The sequence below is a fragment of the Amphiprion ocellaris genome, chromosome 3 (genome assembly GCF_022539595.1).
Source record: "Amphiprion ocellaris isolate individual 3 ecotype Okinawa chromosome 3, ASM2253959v1, whole genome shotgun sequence".
NCBI lineage: Eukaryota > Metazoa > Chordata > Actinopteri > Pomacentridae > Amphiprion > Amphiprion ocellaris.
Window position 1 is genome coordinate 35,452,143 of NC_072768.1, and position 22,128 is coordinate 35,474,270.

Below are 22,128 nucleotides of genomic sequence, written 5' to 3' on the forward strand. Positions count from 1 at the left end.
TTTTGCTCTTCAGACAATTCAGTCCGTCTCTGAATCACCACTTTTCCCCCCTAAAACCTACAATTAAAGATAGAAACTGACCGTTAGACTTCATTTAATCTCTGGTTTCTAGTTATTTGCATTTAACGACCCTCAAGACGTTGAGTAAAATCAGCACAAGAGTCATTTAACCGTTTAAAACGATGACAAACTGCTTCCTCCGGCTTCCTGTAAATGACTCGTTGAGGTTTTAACACTGATTAAGTCGATAGTTTCCCCTCAGTGATACTTTCACGTCTCACACGAGCATCGAAACTCTTTAAAAGCTTGTAGTTGCTCTTAACACACAGAAAAGTAAATATAAAACCAGCTTTATTTATTTACAGTATTAAATAACGCAGGAATGACAAGAAACTACTGATTAAAAGGGACTAAAAGGGGTTTTCTGAGGGGTTTCTCATCCTCACAGTTAACATTTGAGTAACATCTGGATTGAAACTGATGAATCCTCCTCGTAGATTTTTGCATTGTGGGAAGTTTTTCAGTTTCAGTTGCGTTTTAAGGCTCCAGAGGGAAGCGAAAAGTCTTGTTTCCGGTCCGACAGCGGAGCTCTGCACAGTCCAGCCTCAACACGAACGCTCCGTCTTCATGGTCGTCGACTAAACTCTGAAACAGGAAAAAATAAGAATCTGTCAGAACTACTGGAGTCCAGCTGGATGGAAAAGATTCAATGTTTTCCAACTATCTCTGGTCTGAACTCTGGGTTTGGGTATTCTCTGCAGGATCCTGACACTTAAAACTACTGGACAGACAATAAAATGGCAAAAAATAAAGAAAAACTGATATTTTTATGTCTGGATCACTTTTCTGTTCCAGGTTTATATGGAGCCAAAACAGCGACGGTTTGGCACCAAAAATAAAAGGTGGCCTTGAAAACTGAACTGAAAAAAGATACAATGAAATTGAAATACTGGAACTGAAACCAGTATTTAAAAAAATAAAATAAAATCTGCAGATTGCCATCAAGAAGCACATCAAAATACAAAGTAAGTAAATAAATAAAAAGAAATTATATTTAATGTTTTTGTTGTATTTTTCAGTTGAACTTCTTTCAGCATCATTTTACCTTCTTCACTGTCAAGGCGATTTTTTCCAAAGACAAATATTTTAATTCTAAATAAGTAAAAAAATAAAATCAGGAACTGAAAACTAAACCTGAACTAGAAAAGGAAGCACTGAAATGTAAATATTGGAAAAAATATTTTTAATTTGTGGGAAATACTGACAAAATGTGTGAACTGTCACTGAGAAGTATGTGAAAATATAAAAATATATTAAAAATAAAATCAAATAATTTTAAATATTTGTTTTTGGTTTTTTAGTTGAATTTTTCTTTCAGTGCCAAATATTTCTTTCAAACCCAAAACAACTTTTGCAAATAGAAATACTTCAGCTATAAGTAAATAAAATAAAAAAGGACACATTAGAACTGACATAATGGAAGTGAAACCAGTGAAAATATGAAAATATGACTTAAAAAAATAACTAAAAACCTGCAGAATGTGATTGGAAAGCACATCAAAATATATAAGAAATAAATACAATTTTGTTTTTTGTTTTTTTTGTTCAATGTCAAGACAATGTTTTTCAAATACAACTATTTTTATCATAAATAAATAAATACATTTTGGCATCAAAAACTAAACCTAACCTGAAAAAAAGACAGAATTTTTTTCATTTTTAAAATTTTTTGGAAATACTGCTGACTTAAAAAAAATAAAACCTGTGGATTGTTACACTAAAAATACAAAAATATATGAACATAAAATAAAATAATTTTAAATATTTCTGTTTTGTTTGTTATTTGAACTTTTTTCAGTTCCAAATATTTTTTAAAGCTAAAACAACTTTTGCAAATACAAATACTTCAAGTATAAATAAATAAAATAAAAAGTGGCATTGAAAACAAAACCTGAACTCAAAAAGGAAACATTAAAACTGACATAATGGGAGTGAAACCAGTGAAAATATGAAAAAATGCTAAAAAAAAAACAAAAAAAAAAAAACCAAAAACTGCAAACTGTCATTGAAAAGTACATAAAGACACAAAATAATAATAAAAAAAAAAAACAAAATTAAATCATTTTTAATATTTCTGTTTTCAGGTTCATTTTTTTTCTTCAGTGCCAATTAATTTTTTTCCAATATAAATATTTAAATTATAAATAAATATTTTTTTTCATATACAAATATTTAAATCATAAAGAAATAAAATAAAATTTGGCATTAAAAACAAAACCTGAATAAAAACAGTGTGACTATTATATTATTATAATCATCACAAATAGGGATTAGATTATTAATAATAATAAATATTACATCATTACATAGTATTGGATTGTTTATATTGTACTTTTATCAGTTGCATTTTTTTCCAATGTCAATAAAACTTTTAAAAATACAAATATAAAAAAGCTCAATAGAAAAAAACTGATATTCCAAATTATGTCATTTCATTTTTTTATTTGTTTTGTATTTTGATGAACTTTTCAATGACAGTTCTTTCTTTTTCGTTTTTCAGTCATTAATTTTAATTCCAGTATTTTAACTCTAATGCTCCTCTTTTCACTTCAGGTTTTGTTTTAATCCCACATCAACCTAAAAGCCTGAAAACACCACATGTTTGAGGATTAACTGTAAATCAGGAGAACACTGAGGTTGTGAGAACCTGCAGCTCCTGCATGGATTCCTTCATGTTCAGCGTCTGGTCTCCGACACACCAGGCCAGACTGACGTGGAATGAAGGATCCTGGAAAACACAGCAGAGGAAACACTAATGAGCTCTACTGCAGGCTCTCTGAATCATTTATTCACATTATTAACAGATATAATGAAGTAAAATGGTTAATGGACTGATAACAACAACAAACGGAACTGTGTGAGAGATATTTTAATGAAAAGCCATAAACCCACCAGCAGACTGGAAATGCATGTTATCTTCTTCAAAAATCAAGAAAATTATGTCAGAAATAGCAAAAACAGAAACGATTCTTAGATTTTCAACTTTCCTATCGTGTGTAACTTATGCTTTTGTTGGAAAACTTCACCAAATCTCAGCTTCAAATTGTGATATTTTGTCAAAATCAAAATCATTTTTTTCTGCATGTCTCTTTTAAAAAATTTGCCAAAAATAATCCATTTGCTCAAACCAGATTCTGTAAAAAACTAATAATTCTGCGTTTTTCTGCATAACATAAGTGACTCAGCTGTAGCCAAGAGTGATGTGACAAAAATTCTGAGATGTTTTGGTTGAACTGCAGGCAGTGTTTAAACAGCATAGTTATGGAACAAGTATGTAGGAAAAATAAAAAGTATATAGAGTCACTATTTTTTATAATTTTTTTATTATTTATAAATTGGTAACTCAAGTCAGCCATTAAAATAATGTTGCACATGGTAAATTTTATAATTGCTTGTACTAAAATTAATTAAAGAAATTCCACGTTTATTGTTTTCTTTATAATTTATGGTATTATTACTGTTGAGCTGCATAAAAGACATTTCTGAGTTCTCTCTACTTCTAGTCCTGGTTGTTCTGTTTCCATGGAGCTGCAGGACTTTATGTCGCAGTGAAAAATGAACCCACAGTGAGTAAAAATGCAGCAGATGTTCAGAAACTGCCTGGAGTTCAGAGGTTAAATAAAAAATGACACATACCTGCCATCCTGCAGATTTACTGAGGCGTTATTAATCACTACAGCTGCTAAAATCTGGGTGTGTTTTAATAATAAATGATTCCTGACCTCATAGAAAGTTTCCAGGCGAAACTCCGTCATTGTTTTGTCCACAACTCGCACCAAATCCAACAACTGAGCATGCCCAGTAGAGACCTGCATCCCCAGGAACGTCCTGCAGGGGACACATTATGAAGACGGACTAAAAGCAGGAAAAGGCTCTAAACATGCATGTATAAATGAGTTTTTTCCACAAATATTTACCCAGTTCTATTTTTAAAAATGCTATTTTTAGGACAGTTACACATTCAATTATTGACAACTTTGGTTGGACAACTCTGATTATTTTTTTATGTTTACCTTGTATTTTTTTTCTGTGATTTTACTGCTTCTATTTTGTTAAATTATCTGTAATTTAACAAAACAGGAAAAATCTCTGTAAATCAGAATTTTTTTTGGCTGATTAAACAACCGTAAAATTGTGTGATTCTACAGTAAAACATTGTGAAAGAAAAAACTGTCTTCTAAAAAAAGCAGAGATTTACGATGAGAAAATTGTTGACAGTTCTGGGTTGTATTTGTTTGTTTTTTTTAGCCAACATGTAATTTTTAAATTTAATATTGTTTTGTGATTTATTATATTATGTATAATAAAAAAAATTAAAAAGGGAAATCTGTAAAATAATAATGAAGTGTTTTTAAAAAATGACATATAAACCATTAACCCTCGTGTTGTCCTGCAGGTCAAAATTGACCCGTTTTAAAGTTTGAAAATGTGGAAAAAAATCTATATTTTCAGAGTGAAACTTCTGATGTCCACATTTTTTGGAAATTTTTGAAATTTTTTTGGTGGAAAAAAAGAAATGTTAAAAATGTTTCTTAATTCACAAAAGAAATCAACCAAAATCCAGCGAGTTTTTTTGTGAATGTTCTTAAAGAAAATATTAGAAGTTTTACTGATATATATGGAATCACTTTAGATATTTTTAGGATTTGTTTGGGAAGATTTTTACTCATTTTTTGAAAATATTTACAAGAATTTTCTTGCCAAAATTGGGGGATTTTTTTTATTAAATAAAACTTTTAAGGGAAAATTTTAAGGAATTTGTGGAATTATCTTCCAGAAGGTTTTGCAAATTTTCTGAAATTTGGGGAATTTTTTTGCAGATTTTTGGGATTTTTTTCAGACAAGGAAGCAATATTTTTTGGTGCCGGTAAATGAGGACAACAGGAGGGTTAAAACAGCACAATGATAGTTTACAAAACACTCTAAATTTCTGCTTTGGTGCTTTTAGTGTGAAATAAACTAATGGATTCTCTATGGTGGTGCCAAGTGGGTTACTATCAGTATAAAGAGATCTGTGTGGCGTTAAAGGCCTTTGAACACACCGCTGAAAGCTGTGGAGATGTAAAAACGGAGCAGATGGTGGACAGATTATGTAAAAAGACACAGAAAGGAAAAAAGTAGCAGTGAGAAGAAAAAAAAAGCCAGAAATGTGAAGAGACACAGCAGCGACTGTCAGGTAAATATGAGCAGGACGACGGCTCGATAAAAACAGGAACAGGAAACTGTAAAGTGTTCTCCCACTTTCAGTGAGCACAGATGTTCATGATGAATTTGAGAGTTAATATAAAAGGGATGACTTCATCTACCCAAGCTAGACCTGGACTCCACTCACTGACCAGACAGTTGCTTTCTTTTCTTTCCTTCTTTTATTTTGCAGTTAGCCGTTTCTAGTTCAGCAAGTGGCAGCAAAGCAACAGTTCTGATGGCAGCTTCACAAGTAGATAAGTAGATAAGGTGAAAAACCAGCTGCTACTCAGATCTTGTAGTTGAATCAGTCCTGCACAGCTGGCCGCAGATCTTAACACGCTTTTTTTAACAGAAGCTTACAGTGACTTTGTTTGAGCGTGGTCTCACCCCAAAAAAGTCACAAATATGACTCCAAAATACTGGAATGAAACAGACGAAGGGAATTTCCTGAAGTGCAAAGGCTGAAGGATGTGCAGCTGTCAGATAACTGGACTTCTGCACCATAAGAAACAGAGATAATTAGTTTGACTGTACCTCGTCTTCTCTGCGTTACAGTAAACCCTCAGCTTCCCCGCAGAACACACAAACCTGGAAACAAAAAACACACTAAAATCAGCCTGAGGTAGAATTTTCATATCATTCCCTACTAATTTATAGCTTCACCAGCTCTAGACAAGATTATACATTATACATATATAGTTCTGCTACATGAACAAAATGCAATCACATTTGGTTTGCAAACACTTTACACAAATAAAGTGCTTTTTAACAGCAGTCTTCCCTTTACACAGCAGCAGTTAAAACAGTTCTTGTAAATCTGAACCGAAACATGAATGTAATCAAATCAAACCAAAGCTATTTGCCACAGCAAAGGCATGAACGTTTTATCTGGTTCGTTATAGAAAAACAAGTTACGCTCAGAGTCCAGAGCCACGATCATAACATTAGAACAGGAACCTTCCCAGCAACAGCAAGTTAATATTTATATGTCTGTATTCTTATTTTTTCTGTGGTACCAGCAGAAACATTTTTCTTTCATCAGTGAGCAGCAGAAACAGTCTGTGTTCAGTAGCAGCTGTCCCTGTTAGTGAGGTGAAAAAGTCCACAGCTGGGACTGACTGCAGAAGACTTTGTAGTCTGTGAAGTTCATGTTTGGACTTCTTTTTTTTGGCCCTAACAAAATGACAAATGAGACTATTTGATATCACCAATTCCCATCCCTTGTCATCACAACTGAAATTCAGCTGTCTCTGGTGGTCTGAGCGCGTACACAGAGTGACTAAACCCAGCCTTCTTCAGTGTTCTGAAAGAGGGTACGAGGCCCTACAGTCCCAGTTTATATCGTCACATACAAAAAAACTTCCAGTGATACAAGTTGAGGTTCATATGTGCCGTCATTCATTGTAGATCCTAAGAACGTTCTTCAGGCCAACATCTTCCACAAACTAACCAGAATGCAGTCTATAGCTAACTACTTCTCTGCAGCATTTGTTAGCTTGTCTTGTTTTAGTTTATCTTTATTTCTTCCACATGCTGCATCCAACCAGTCTGCTGAAGTTTCCCTCCACTGTTAGTTTGGGTGAGACGTGATAACATCCCATCCCAAGGACTGATCAACATCCAGCCCTCCTGTGATCCATGGTTTGTCTGTCTGTGGATTCAGAGCCAGGGAGCAACGGACTTTCACAATAATAATAATAATTTAAAAAAACTGCATTAACACATGATAAAATAATTGTCAGCATGAATTAATTAATGCATTAACATGTTAATAATGCGTTAACTTGCCCAGCGCTAGAAAATATCAGGGCTGGCCCGAATAGCAATTTCTGGGCTCCGAATATTCGGCCCGATTAGTGATGAATACGGGGTGCTCCGAATATTTGGATCTCGAAATAAATACTCGGATACCACTGTAACGACCGAATATTTGGATATCCGGATATTCAGGTCCAGCCCTAGAAAATATACATACAACTATGAAAAAGTTGACTCATGCTATCTAAGTGTTGGACCAGAAGATGTCACAGAAATGCCAGCAGATATGTGTGAGCTGTGATTCCAACAGTGTGGCATCTTGTGGTCTGAAACTGACATAATTGCTGTAAAAATTAAGATATTTTCAGTATTTATTCATTATTTTTAAATTTGGTGTCTTAGAGAATATATGCTTCTCTTACCTGGACAGAAAAAACAGGTAAACATACATTTGAACTCCAAATATTGAAGTTAGTAGACATCATTTTTAATCTCTTAACAGCCATAACACACCATATAGCAGGAGAATCTCAGCCTTACTGCCACTAGCTTCATACAAGTGCTGTTTTGTTTATTTTTTATAAATTTTCTCAATCATGAGCAAGTGAACAAACCTTCTGCAGGCAGCCAGTCCCGCCCTGAGGCTCTGAGTGAAGGGCTGGATCCAGTGGTGTCTGAGCACCACCGTCTGGGACAAACTGAGGTGGAACTCCTCCTGCCGGGTTAAAACCACGCCTCGGTTAGCCGCCGCCGCCAGCAGCTCCTCCAGCAGCTCCTCGAACTCCTCCTCAGGACGGTCTGACGTGAAGAGGAGGCAAAAACGAACACAGCGTGAGAAATCAGGATGTGATTTTTGCTGATAATCACACGGTGTTGATCTCACATGGAAAGTAAACATAGGTGGCCCAGTTTCCTCTCTCGTGTTTGAAGGAGCGAATGCGTCCGCCGTGGAGTGAGCTGTCATCAGTCTGTGGATCCACTTCATCTGGAAACATGGTCAGCAGGCAGCCGGGGAGAGGAAGTCTGCAGCAGAGAGTCACTTTTATTAACAAGCTGCATAATTACATCAATATATCTAACCTGGGATGGATCCTTATCAAGAGTTAGTAACATTTTAAGGTCATATCGTACATGTTTCCTAAGTAATCCTGGTCATACATCAACATCTAAGAAATATGAACAAGTTTAAAAAAAAAAAAAAACGGACATAAAATTACCCCACATGTAGATTTTAAATGACGACATTTTTTGAGTGATTTTTTTCACACTTGCTGCAAAAATAATTAAATATTTTAAGATGACATTTAGTCTTTTTCTTAAAATATTTGACAGCAAATCAATCAAATATCATAGATGCTGCTTTGTAAGTAATAATTCTGTATAAAAATAATAATATATTAATAATTTCTGCAAGATTATTACTTCTCTCAGTATTTCTGTCCATGAAAGAATAAAAAAATGTGCAGTACTGTTGTTTCTAGAACTAAATTTGTGTATTTTTTTCTTTGTTTCTTTCCTACTGCTATTCCTTAAATGTTTGCATCTACTCTGCTGCTGTACAAAAGAAAAGCTTATCTTAAACAAAATAAGTATGGAAAATGATATTGAAAAGTCTAAAATTACTCAAATGGGTTGAAATAAAATGAAGACAAATTGCGTCTAAAGACTACAATGTTCTCAAAATGATTCAAAATGAGTCTAAAATGACATAAATCTTGTCAAAAATATTTTTCTAAATGTTCCAAATGACTAAAACTTATCCCAGATTCCCAAAATGTGTCGAAAATTAGGTGAAATCCATCCAAACTTACCTAAGTTTACCCAAAATTAGTCCAAAATGACTAAAAGTTGTCCAAAATGCATAAACATTGTGTACCTGGAAACACATGGCACCACATGATATCTGTTAAATTTGCAAGGTAAACTTTTATATTAATGTCGTTGCATCCTGGCATCTTAGGCAGTTATTTTCATTGCTGATTAATCTGGTAGTTATTTTCTTTATTAACTGAAACCAGAAAATGGTGAAAAATGCCTCTTGTAATGTTGAACAGATAAAATGACGTTTTTAAAAATCTTGTTTTTCATTTTTTTCTACATACATAAAAATCTGTGCAATATCAGTACGTTTAATGTCAGTATGTTCAAATCTGTGCATTATCACCAGTATTTATTGTTTTTGGGTTTTTTTCTATTGATGCACCTTTCTTTTCTCTGCAGCACATGTAGCAGAGTACGTATCACTCCTGAGCAGATGGTGGTGTGGAGTAAAGTGGTGTTATCACAGTAAGCTGCTAACTAGTTTGTGAAATACATTCACATAATTTCCCATTCGCAATAATACTCGAACATAAATACATATATGTAGAGGAAATATTGTCAAATACATCAATATTTACATTTTTATTGCCTTAAAATTGCACTATCTGCAGCACACGTAGCAGAGTATATATCAATGCTGAGCAGACAGTGGTGCGGAGTAAAGTGGTGTCTTCACGGTAAGCTGCTGACTACTTTGTGAAAAGTATTTCCATCATTTTCCCTTCTCAACAACACTCCAACATCACTATATGCATACAGAATATTGACAAAAATATTAATATTAGATATTTTTTATTGCCATAAAACTGGTACTGGCCCCAAGAATCCAATATCTATCGGTCTCTAGTGGACACTCAAAATAGTTTATGGCCAATTTAAATACCCTCTAGTGTTTTGAGGCATCTTTATTATCTTTTATTACATTTACAGCCAACAGAAAGCCACTGGAGACTCAGTTTATGCCTCTCATGTATTGATTTAGCATATATGAAGCTAACAGAGCTAACCGTTGGTTTTGTATGAGTAAGTGGAAACGGGTGATGTTTTACAAGCCCAAGAGACAGTTTTAAAACATTTAGATTTTTTTTAAGGCATTCTCCAAATCTTTGAGAACTTTATTAACCATCCAGGTGGAAAAATACCTGTTAACAGGAAGACAGAAAAGATTTTTTTAACCAAATTGCGACCTTGTTTTCTATCCGCCCTTCTTTGTTTTGACTCTCTAAACTTGGAAAATGAGTTTAAAATGGGCTGTAATCGCTCTGTGGATTGTTTGTTTATTAATTTAGATGATTAGAAAATATTTTGACGATCCCTGAAACTTTCGAAGCAATTTTAAGTATTTTTATACCACGTTTTGAGTTTTCCAAACATCTTCCAGCTACCTTCCTTACATTGACGGTTAGCTCTTTATGCTAACACTCGGACACGTGACAGGAGGCCGGTTAGCTACAACACACACCTGCTTTTAGGAGCTTCTTCCTCCGTTTTGAGTTTCTTCCTTGCAGGTAAACCATCATCATCCTCCTCCTTCTCTTCTCTCCTCCTTCCAGGGTAACTTCGGCTGTCTGTAGCCGCCGCTGCCGCTTCACTGTCGGCCTCACCGTCCTCCTCCGAGCTGCTGTAGCCGACCAGCATCCTCAGCTACCTGCTGCACGGCCACATTATTTACTGTTTAAATTAGTAAATCAGTGAGAAAAGACCGACTAAAGGAATTAGTGAAGTAGTTTAAGTTCCGCTGGCTTCAGCGCTGCGCTTCCGGTGTAAACAACCTGTTGTAACCAGAATAAAGGTCCGCCAGAAACACGTCAGTTACGAGCTGAAGTTTGCTTCCGATTAAGCAGTTAGAGGAAAAGTTAAGTGACTTATTTTTTTTTATCTTCACATTGTAATGACATAAATTGTGTTGAAAAACTTCAGGTAAACTTTTAATGCAGTCAGACACCCATTTACACATTTCCCAGACCTTTATTCTCTTCATAAAAAATGCAAAATAGGTAGATTTCACAGCTGTTTACTCACCTGGACCATATTAGACCAGGTTTAAATTCAAAATCACTACAGAAAAACGACTCACATCTGAACTAGATTGCCTTTACATAATCGCTTATTTGTAAATGAGCAAAAAAAAGTGACATTTCTCTTCCAGAACATCTTTGGTTATCCCACCTTTAAGAAAGAACATTCTGGGAACTAAAAGAAAACAATGAAAACAATAGTTGAACTTTGCTTTCTCAGAACGTTTTTAAAACAAAATATATTTGTAGGTGGGATCGGTGATGTCAGACAGTGTTGTAGGAACATTCCTTGCTAGATGGGTTTAATATTTACTGTCTTTAAAAAAATAATAATTTTGAACTTAAAAAAAAATCTAGTACATATTTAGTGTTTCTGCATTATGTTTTGGTGATATATGAACTGCTGCTGCAACTTTGCAATTTTCTTTTGAGGATCAATAAAGTTCTCAATCTGTTTTTCTATTGAAATGTATATAAACTGGTTGAAATCAGTTTATTTTTTTAAATCTTGGTAGATGATGTCTTTTGATAGCATTAGATGATAACAAAGGAAGAAGGCAGAGGAACAAATGAAGTTTTGAGAACATTGCAGCACAATAATTTATTATATTTATTTTTAAAAATAAGCATATTGTGTTTTTTATGTATGTTTCATTGTTGTGCAAACTGCTATAACAGAGGATCAATAAATCTGTCAATCTGCCTTTCTATTGAAATGTATATAAACTGGTCGATATCAGTTTATGTATTTATTTATTTTATTGGTAAATTATCTCTTTTTATAGTATTATATGAAAATAAAGGAAGCACACATTCAGTATAACTTTAACTTTTGAGAACATTACAGCACAATAAGTTTATTTTTATGTTCATTTTTAAAAAATCAAGCATATTGTTTTTATGTATGTTTCTATGATGTGTAAACTTCTGCTACAACAGAAGATCAGTAAATCTGTTAATCTGTGTTTCTATTGAAATGTAAATAAACTGGTTGATATGAGTTTATTTATGTATTGTTTTGGTAAATTATCTCTTATTGATAGTATTATATGATGATAAAGGAAGAATGCAAGAATGCTTTCATTGTAGTTCAGTTTTGAGAACATTAGAACTCAATACATTTTCTTCATATGATATGTATATATATGTATATATATATATATATATATATATATATATATATACACACACATATATATATACACACACACACATATATATATACTATTATTATTATCATTGTATTATATTAATTTAGCGTGTATTTTTTAAAATTTCGTTTTTACGTATATTTTTGTGTTGTGTAAACTGTTGCAACAGAGAATCAATAATTCTATCTTTCTATTGAAATGTATATAAATTCATTATTTATTTTATTTCTGATTCTGATTGTTTCGTTTTGATAACTGTTACAAATGTTGTGAATGAGAATAATTTTGCTATATTACACATGTCGGTGTGTGCTGTGTGTATTGTTGTGTATTTGTGTGTGTGTGTGTGTGTGTGTGTGTGTGTGTGTGTGTGTGTGTGTGTGTGTGTGTGTGTGTGTGTGTGTGTGTGTGTGTGTGTGTGTTGTGAGCGTGCCAATTAACTCTTGGTTTATTCATGTTCCCGTGCGCGGGCAGCGGCTCCGGAGCTAGCCGACAAGCTAGCTAGCAAATTATAGCAAAATGTACATCTGTCCGCCGGCCGAGAGGACGCCCTGAGGGTCGGAGAACCGTCTGCGAGAGGCGATGCCGTTCGTGGGTGAATAGCGGGAGAATTTCCGCTCATTTTAATGACCCGTAACTGCCATCTTTTCGGCCCCCGGAGCCACAGCGCCCGAACAAGAGAAGCACCAGAGCACGGATGTGAGGAAGGGACCTAACGCTACCCGGGGGGAGCGGCTAACCTGCTGGCTTTTTATCGGGGGACACTCGGCGGGCTCGACTGGACGCTCCAGGTGGGTAAAAGCGGGGTTTCCTGTTGTTGTTTACCCGCCGCTACCTGCCTCTTATCCCGCCGTTAGCCCGCTAACGCTCCGTCCATCCTGCGCCTTAGCAAGCGGCTATGCTAGCTAAGCTAAGCTATCCTGGTTACAGTGATCTTTGCCTGGAGACCAAAAACGTTATGATGCGCAGACGCTGCCTTCCACTTTTTTTTTTTAAACCGCGAAACGTTGAGCATTTGGATTTCTGCATAGACAGGGATGGACCTTCACACCCGATAAAATAACATTTAAATAAACACCGATTGTTTGTTGTCCAACTGTGTATGTTAATGAGTCCACTTGCTGCATCTTCACGCACCTCATTGTTTACAACCTGGATTTAACTGAACTGGGACGTTTTTTTTAGCAACACAAAGTCCCAGTTATCGTTCAGTTTCCGTCTACAGCTCGGTGCTTTCTGGATCATAAAGACAGAGGATGTAAACATGAAATTCAGCGGTGGTTTGATGATCACTTTTAGAGTTGGTTGATGTGCAGGAAGGAAAACGTGTTTTTGTTCCAGGTGTGTCTGCACAGTCTGACTTCAAACCTGCTATTACAATATCTCCACTGTCACTAAACAACTTTAAGTGCTTCTGTTTCTGCTGAATTTACTCAAACTGCCTGCTGCAGCTGATGTAACAGCATTGCAAAAGCATATGTGCAGTTTTAGTTTAGTTTTTTGCAAGCATTTCCTCCTGCAAAATGTGTTTTTCAATCAATGTAGTATGTTGTTAGAGGACTCTGTCTAGTCCAGAAAAGTATAGATTGTGACCTGATAATTGCTTGATTTTCAAGTGACTGCAGAGTAAAATTTATCTAAAACCCACATTAGCATCACAGTGAATGCAGACAAGCCTTGTACCCTTGAATTAGTCTAATTTATGATGATTTATGGAGCTGTAATCATATAGAGCACTCTGCCTTGTGACAAATAGAGCAGCAACCATTAATTGATGAATCAACCTAAATTAATTGCCAACTGTTTTGAGTGATTTTGCAAGAAACAAAGTCAAAATTATCTAATTTGCAGCATCTTAAATGTGATTATTTTCCGGTTTCTTTCCTCCTCTATGACCATAAACTGAATATTTTGGGGTTGTAGACAAAATAAGACATGTGAAGGTGATATATTGGGCTTTAGGGAACACTAATCAACATTTTTAACCATTGTCCAACTAATCCATTAATCAAAACAATAAATATAGTATATAATTGTCAGTTTTAGATGTCAGCTGGAGTGCAATTGTTAGATGTTATAGGTTGATAATGATGTAATTTGAGTAACTGAACCTTTAAATAGTTCAGGAGAAGAGTTGCAGGTGCTGGAGAGGGGAAAAAGTTCACAGATCAAAATAAATAACTAATAATATTCAGATCAAATCAGCTCTCTGTGCTAGTGATAAAAAAAATACTGAATATTCTATCCAACTTTATCCAAATCTAACTACAGTTACAGGAGATAGTTCTTCCTCCACGTCCTCTTGTCCTCACCTTTACAAAGTTCCTTTATTGTTATTCTATCCACAGCTGTCCACTGTTGCCTGAATTAATGAGTTAATTGGATACTACCACTATTGTTTACAATAGAATGCACTAGTGTGATGTAGATCTGCTCAAATAAAAGAGTTGTTAAAATCCTGAACTTATAAAGGAAAAACATATATAGCTGTCCAGATATGCATTCTTAATTTCAAATCAGATAAAACGGCTATAACGGATCAAAAATATTACAAAACAAATACAGAAAATATCACACAGGACTGAGATGGATAATAGACTCAAAAATGTTAGGACCGACATAACCAGTAATTAATAGAACAAAGCAGGGCTAGTTAATAGAATATACTTGATGAAATACTGTTGGTAATTAAAAATATATCAAATACAAAACAAACACAGTAATGTACTAAAACCTTCAGTCTGCCTTCTAAAGGTTTTCAGTTGAGTTAAATCCACCAGGTTTGTGCTGTAATTGCTGACTGTCATCGATCGAGTGTCTAAAAATCTTACTTTCAAGGGGTTTGTTGCACAATTGCAATAATTGCAATGAGAAATGAATAAATATGGGGTTGTCTACAAAACACTCTAAAGCTGCACCCTCAAATATCCAGGCTGGACAGTGCCACTGCTCTTATTACCCACGTTTTTTAATTCCAGAGTTAGTTATTGTCCAGGGAGGAAAAATGTGTTTTGTTACAGCTGTTTTCCACCTCATATTACAGCAGCTTTTACCACCTCTGTCTCTGCTGAATTTACACCGACCGCCTGCTGCAGCTGGCAACACTGCAAATGTGCACTCTTTTTGTATTTTTGGTAAGCATTTTACCCACACACGGTCTTTTCAGTCAGGATGTTGGAGATACAACATGGTGCTGAAGCTTAAAACCAAAGACACTTTTGTTATTAAATGACCTACAATTCTACACTTTAATTTAGCTTTTATCCAAAGCGACGTACATCTGAGAGTAGATAAAACACAAGCAAGGATTTAGTCAGAAGAAAAAAACTGGATTAGAGCCATAAAACAAGTTCAAATGTAATATTAGGACCTTGGGGCCTTGGTAATAAATTTAAAGTATTAAAGTTTTTTTTAAATTTTTCTCAGTCTGTCAAGTGCAAAGGTGTTCAGTGAAGAGCTGGTTTTTAGCATTTAAAGACTGAGAGACCAAACAGGGTTGGGTAGCTGGGACCTCTATCTGCAGATGCTGTTCTGATTCACCTCTATTCTGTTTTTCATTCAGATAACTCTTGAAAGGAAAGGATAAAGTGAAAGAAGTGGATTTCCTTAAAGCTTTCCATACAGCTGTTCTCATCTGCACCTGGCTGTCTTAAATCCTCCGTCACGGCCCCTTCACCGAGCACCGTCTACGGTTCTTCAGTGCCACTTGCAGACATGGAGTGAGTGTTTTTTCTTTTCTCCTTGACACTGTCGAAAGCCTTCAGTCCATTACTCAAATATCTGCTGATCTTTCTTCTCTTGTTGTAGTTGGGCCACTCCAGCTGCCAAACTGAACCCCTACAGCCGAGCCCGTATGACCGAGGCCTGGCAGCAGCATGCGGTCGCTCCGCCTCCGGTCGTGCACACCATCCCTCCAGGAGCTGAGAACGCATTGGGCTGCGCTGTGTACGGCATCGTCCTGCAGCCGGACGCTACGTCTCTACAGCAGCAGCAGCAGCAGAACCAGCACGGACAGCACAGCCAGCACAACCAGCAGCATGGAGGCGGACAGCACAGCCAGCAGCAGCACCCAGCCCAGGCCCAGCAGACCTCCCTGCAGGTCGGGACGGAGGGGGGGCACAAGTGTGGGGCTTGCGGACACGATATCTCCCACCTGGCAAACCCTCACGAACATCAGTGCATGGTGAGTCAGGACCGGTCGTTCCAGTGCACCCAGTGCATGAAGATTTTCCATCAGGCTACGGACTTGCTGGAGCACCAGTGTGTTCAGGTGGAGCAGAAGCCGTTTGTGTGTGGAGTTTGTAAAATGGGCTTCTCTCTGCTCACCTCTCTAGCTCAGCACCACACGTCACACAACAGTACCAACCCCATGAAGTGTTCCATATGCGAGAAGACGTACCGACCCGGTTCTTCTGGCAACGCCACGCCCAACTCCTCCAACAGTTCCCAGCAGGCCAGCAGCGACGGGGCGTCGGCCAGCAGCAGCTCGTCTATCCTCCCCTTCCCCTCGGCCCGAGACCGGCCGTACAAATGCTCCGTTTGCCAGAAAGGCTTCAAGCACCTGTCAGAACTCACGCGACACGAGCGGGTGCACACGGGAGAGAAACCCTTCAAATGTGACACGTGCGACAAGGCCTTCAGCCAGTCGTCGCACCTGCAGCACCACCAGCGAACGCACAGCAACGAGCGGCCTTTCAAGTGCGCCGTTTGTGAAAAGAGCTTCAAGCACCGCTCCCACCTGGTGCGCCACATGTACGTACACTCTGGCGAGCACTTATTCAAATGCAACTTGTGCGAGCTGCACTTCAAGGAGTCGTCGGAGCTCCTGCACCACCCCTGTCACCCGCAGGGTTCTCGGCCGTTCCGTTGCGCCACCTGCGGTAAGGGTTTCAAGCGGCCATCGGACCTTCGGCAACATGAGCGAACGCACTCGGAGGAGCGTCCTTTCCACTGTGACGAGTGTCAGATGAGCTTCAAGCAACAGTACGCACTCGTACGCCACAGACGCACGCACAAAGACCCCACCGACCGGCCATTCAAATGCAATCTGTGCGACAAGGGCTTCATGCAGCCCTCCCACCTCCTTTACCACCAGCACGTCCACGGCATGGACAACCTGTTCAAGTGCGCCTCATGCCAGAAGGAGTTCAGCCAGTCAGGGGAGCTGCTCAGACACAAGTGCGGCGAGTCGTCCAATACCTCGCCGGACAAGCCGTACAAGTGCGACGTTTGTGGCAAAGGTTACAAGAAGAGTTCCACATTGCAGCGTCACCAGAACTCACACTGCCAAGAGAAGCCGCTCAAGTGCTCGCTGTGCGACCGCCGCTTCCTGTCCTCATCGGAGTTCGTCCAGCATCGCTGCGACCCGTCGAGGGAAAAGCCGCTAAAGTGCCCGGACTGTGAGAAACGTTTCAAGTACTCGTCAGACCTGAACCGACACCGGCGCGTGCACACGGGCGAGAAGCCGTACAAATGTGGCCATTGCAACAAGGGCTTCAAACAGCGCGAGCACTTGACCAAACACCAGAGCACGCACTCCAGAGAGGGCCAGTTCAAGTGTGTTTGGTGTGGAGAGCGTTTCAGTGACTTGGGCTCTTTGCAGGATCACACGGTGCAGCACACGGCCGACGGAGGCGGTTACCCTGTTCCCCAGTGCTTATAAACCCTCGGACTTTTCTCTCCAAACAGGCAGAAACCCTGAAACACGCTGTCCTCTTGTCTGTCCTCTCTGAGTGATTTCTTAAAATGAATCACGTCTTCAGGATGGTCCCGAGCCGTTATCATCGCTTCCATTCCCACCAGTGCCACATCAGGTCATTGTTGCTCTGCGAACCTGCTCAGTTATCATCACTTCAAATCTGTCATTCCATGAAATAGGAACTTTTTCTGTCTTTTTTTTTTTTTATGCCCCACATTGAAACAGCAAAAAAGGCCATGACCACTAAATTCAATCAGACTTACTTCCTGGTGCCATAATACAGGTTGATATAACAAATAAGTCCTCACTAATTTCCTCCTCCACAGAATTTAGGATGTGTCCTGATCATCTTGACAAAACTTTAGAGCCTTTGTTGTTTTTTAAAGCAGTTTGGCGGGAAGTCTTTTTAATCATTCCCTTGTTTTATCTTTCCCTCTCTCATCTCCTAAGTTTCCTCTCTGCATCATCTCTCTTTTTCTCTTCATCTCCATCTTTAGCTGTTTAGTATCAGAAGACTGGAAAGTCACATTCAGACACTCATTCATTTGTTTTTGGGGTGAACTACGAAGCAAGTTTGACACTTAGAGGCTTTTCTTATGTAAGCTGACTCGACAAAACTTAAAATTTTCACCAGAAATAATAAGAATCATGACGGTGGTGGAGGCTTACTTTGTTAACCTGGTTTCTTTCTTCAGAATCTCACGTAAAATAATTGTTTCACGCTATATATGACTCTTCTGCGCAAAATTGACCAATCACATGCCACCCACTTCAGTCTGACAAAAAGGTTGTTATAATGAAGAATGTAAAAATTGATTTGTGTAAAAAGCACATTTTACTAACTAATGATACAGAAGCGGAATGCTGGTACAAAACTGTTAAACATTTACGTTAATATATTTATTTTCCCACAGATATTCTCAATGTGTTCACTTCTTTCTAACAGGATGGCTCCATGTTTTAGTTTTTAGTTGGTTTATTAGTTTACTTTGCAGTGTCAGCGCACAGTTAGAAGTAACTGAACCAGAGTTAGCTAGCAACTAATTTGCATCTTTTGATAGAAGACAATTTAGTTTTCGGCCAAATTCAATTAAAACTTTTACTGTCTTTGATAAATACTAATAAAATGATCAGTTTTCTGAACTGTATTCAATGAGTTGCGGAACCAGTGGTGTAAAAAAAAAAAAAAGTCAGGATCTGGCAGGAAAACACATTAATGCAATTTTGAGTCACTAGTTGAATGTGTGTAAAGTCCTGTGGCAACACAACATTCAATTTGTGTCGTTGTGCAGCTTCATTCAGCAGTATTTTCAACATAAATAACACATAGCGGTTCTTACAGCTGATTTAAATCCCAAGCACTGACCATAACGTCCTCCAGAGCAGGTTAGCTGTGCGTTATCAGTTACCATGGTGATCGAGCCTTGCAGCATCAGTTACCATGGTGATCTAGCTGTGCAGCATCAGTTGCCATGGTGATCTAGCTGTGCAGCATCAGTTACCATGGTGGTTTAGCTGTGCAGCATCAGTCGCCATGGTGATCTAGCTGTGCAGCATCAGTTACCATGGTGATCTAGCTGTGCCGTATCAGTTACCGTGGTGATCGAGCCTTGCAGCATCAGTTACCATGGTGATCTAGCTGTGTAGCATCAGTTGCCATGGTGATCTAGCTGTGTAGCATCAGTTACCATGGTGATTTAGCTGTGCAGCATCATTTACCACGGTGATCTGTGCATCATCAGTTACCATGGTGATTTAGCTGTGCTGCATCAGTTACCATGGTGATTTAGCTGTGGTGCATCAGTTACCATGGTGATCTAGCTGTGCAGCATCAGTTACCATGGTGATCTAGCTGCGCAGCATCAGTTACCACGGTGATCTGTGCAGCATCAGTTACCATGGTGACCTGTGCAGCATCAGTTACCATGGTGATTTAGCTGTGCTGCATCAGTTACCATGGTGATTTAGCTGTGCTGCATCAGTTACTGTGGTGATTTAGCTGTGCAGCATCAGTTACCATGGTGATTTAGCTGTGCTGCATCAGTTACCATGGTGATTTAGCTGTGGTGTATCAGTTACCATGGTGATCTAGCTGTGCAGCATCAGTTACCATGGTGATCTGACGGGTTAAAACAGAGTTTTAATCTCCACATACTTCGCTAACGTGTTCATCTTGCTTCGTAGTTCACCCTCATGTGAAGAAAGGCCCAAACAGTAAAATAGTGTACCAGCCTCCATTCCTCTCGACTTCCTTCTGTGTTTTAGGATTTATACTTCTCCTTTAAGAAGTTGCCTGTAAACTCCTCGACTTATGTGAAGCGACACAGTATAACTTTGGGAATGTATCGTCCTGCAGTGAAATAATTCTCATGGCAACTCTTGTTTTAAACCAAAAGATGAACCGACCATCCGAAGTTAGCCATCACTTTAAAGCCCTATTGGCTGATATCGATCTCCAGTACAAACCTTTAGATAAATCAACATTTCACTCGTCATTATTCCTGCAGAAGTCAGCGCTCTTAAACGTCTGTGTCCTGAAAACGTCTGACGTTCCATTTCCTGTCTCAGCCTGTACATACTGTGTGAGTGTACTTAGCCGGATGAGTTGGAAACTTGTCTTTCTTAAACAAATGGGGGAAAAAAAATGTATTGAAGAACAGTTTTGTATTCTTGCTACTTTTTACCATGTGAAACATTTTGACAAAATGCTCTTTTTTTGGGTTGTTTTTTAATGTAGTCCACGTAGTGACTGTGCCAGTATGTTGCGGGGAATCTCAAAGAGAAACCTGCGCGTGAGTCTGAATGCGTGAATGTAAAAAAAGTAACGGTATTTCTGTCAAACAGGGAAATTCAGACTGAAGAGAATTGTAGTAGAACATGTTTCAACAGACCTGCGCCTTTCTCTCTGTGTGTGTTTTTTTTTAATTGACTAACCTTACTGGTCTGTCTGAGAGCTGTTTCTGCAGGTTTTCCGTGTTCAGTATTTTTGAAATGGTTCTGTTTTCTCCTGTTACATGTCGAGATGTTGTGTCTGTCGGGTTCGAGTGAATGACGCCTTCCTCCTCTCTGAATGCTACGAGATTCTAGTCGCGCTTAAGAAGCCTGGAGTTGGTTTACATGAAACGCCATCACTCCTTTCTTTAAAATTTTACTTTGTTTGTCTTCGTCTGGGGAGCCTTTTCCCTCCTCTCTCGCCTCCCTGTTTTTCACAAGGTTTGAGTGCAGTATTGAAAAGTATTTAATACAAACTGAGGAGTAATATTTGTTTATGTTCTGTTTGTTTTTGCCTTAAACTCTCTGCCTCCTCTTTCAGCTTTTGAGGTCAGACGGTCGTCGCCTGTTACAGCCGTCGTTTCTTATTTTATGAATTTGGCATTCAAAAGAGAACAAGTTGAAGTGTTTTTTTAACGGTTTCACTTTTCTTTCCGTTATTTTAAATCCTTTAAATTGATATGAAACCTGTATTCCTGGAGGGAGAGACCAGGGCCTTGGGGTGTGTGTTCAACTTTTAAAAGGCCAAATCATAGAAAAGTAAATATATCAGGAACCGGTGAGGGCGGGTTCGTAGTTTGCCAAGAATCGCGAGTGCAGAAGGACTTGTTAATTGGTGCTGACACATCATCAAGATGTGTACAATAAAAATAGATGCTCCAGGTTGCAGATAAGGACCTCACATACGTCTAGTAATAATAATGATAATAATAATAATAATGAGAGTGTATGTTAAAAGCCAAAGAATAACTGAACTCCAGCCCAGCAGCACTCATACAGTTGTTGGCGGTGCATCTGTCCTGTGTTATATTGTTTAAAATAATCCATATCTGGGGCAGTAAGGAGAGGAGAAGCTCCTTTTATAAGCACAAATGATTAAATCCACTCTCCTGCAGTTTCACCGGTGGTTTAGAAGTCGGTCAATCCGCCCGTTTCCTCCTCAGTTTCCGTTAAAAACCCCGTCAGACCCTGGTGTCTCTCGCTCTCTGCATGCTCGCTGTGTTAGTTCCTGTGTTTCTGTCCCTGGGAACCGGTGCTGGACCCCTCCATCCTCCCCGACCTCCTCCTCCTCGCAGCACTGTTCCCTCCTATAGCTTTTTTCAAATTGTACTGTAGTTTATGTGAATGATGTTGAAAAACAAAACTCTGAAAAGAAAAAAACTTTGTGGCGACGTACAGTACGTGTACATTCATGCTAAGATTATCTGTATGTATGTAGCATTCGATTACACACAGCACTAACAAATAAAACTTTTTTCATTTATACATTTACCAGAGTCATGCAGTCATTTATGCAGGAAATCAACTTCGGCGTGTTTTTTCTTCTTGGATTTTGCTCAGGACATTTGTTAAGTTATGGGGTTTTTCTATTAGAATATATTTAATCACATTATTTTATGTTATTTTGACAGATAATTTAGCTATGAAAGTATAGAAAAATACA

At 38.1% G+C, this 22,128-nt stretch overlaps 2 protein-coding genes across 2 annotated transcripts; one reads left to right on the top strand and one right to left on the bottom strand.

Moving 5' to 3' along the window:
• Positions 1 to 338: 338 nt before the first annotated feature.
• On the bottom strand, positions 339 to 10,613 carry usb1 (U6 snRNA biogenesis 1). The gene is made up of 7 exons (XM_023291815.3): positions 10,289 to 10,613; positions 7,889 to 8,028; positions 7,620 to 7,803; positions 5,782 to 5,835; positions 3,783 to 3,888; positions 2,708 to 2,788; positions 339 to 645 (listed from the first exon to the last, which is right to left on the bottom strand). The coding sequence occupies exons 1-7, from the start codon at positions 10,462 to 10,464 to the stop codon at positions 538 to 540; spliced, it is 849 nt and encodes a 282-aa protein (XP_023147583.2). The 5' UTR covers positions 10,465 to 10,613; the 3' UTR covers positions 339 to 537.
• Positions 10,614 to 12,434: 1,821 nt separating this feature from the next.
• znf319b (zinc finger protein 319b) lies at positions 12,435 to 21,950 on the top strand. The gene is made up of 3 exons (XM_023291814.3): positions 12,435 to 12,786; positions 15,558 to 15,714; positions 15,803 to 21,950. Exons 2-3 carry the CDS (start codon positions 15,710 to 15,712, stop codon positions 17,655 to 17,657), a joined length of 1,860 nt encoding a protein of 619 aa, XP_023147582.1. The 5' UTR covers positions 12,435 to 12,786; positions 15,558 to 15,709; the 3' UTR covers positions 17,658 to 21,950.
• The last annotated feature ends 178 nt before the right edge of the window (positions 21,951 to 22,128 follow it).

Coding starts and splice junctions, on each gene's coding strand:
- usb1 (XM_023291815.3), bottom strand. CDS start 10,464: ATGCTGGTCGGCTACAGCAGCTCGGAGGAGGACGGTGAGGCCGACAGT. Junction 3,889..5,781: donor TGTAACGCAGAGAAGACGAG/GTACAGTCAAAC, acceptor TGTCCCCTGCAG/GACGTTCCTGGGGATGCAGG. Junction 646..2,707: donor AATCCATGCAGGAGCTGCAG/GTTCTCACAACC, acceptor TTCCTGTTTCAG/AGTTTAGTCGACGACCATGA.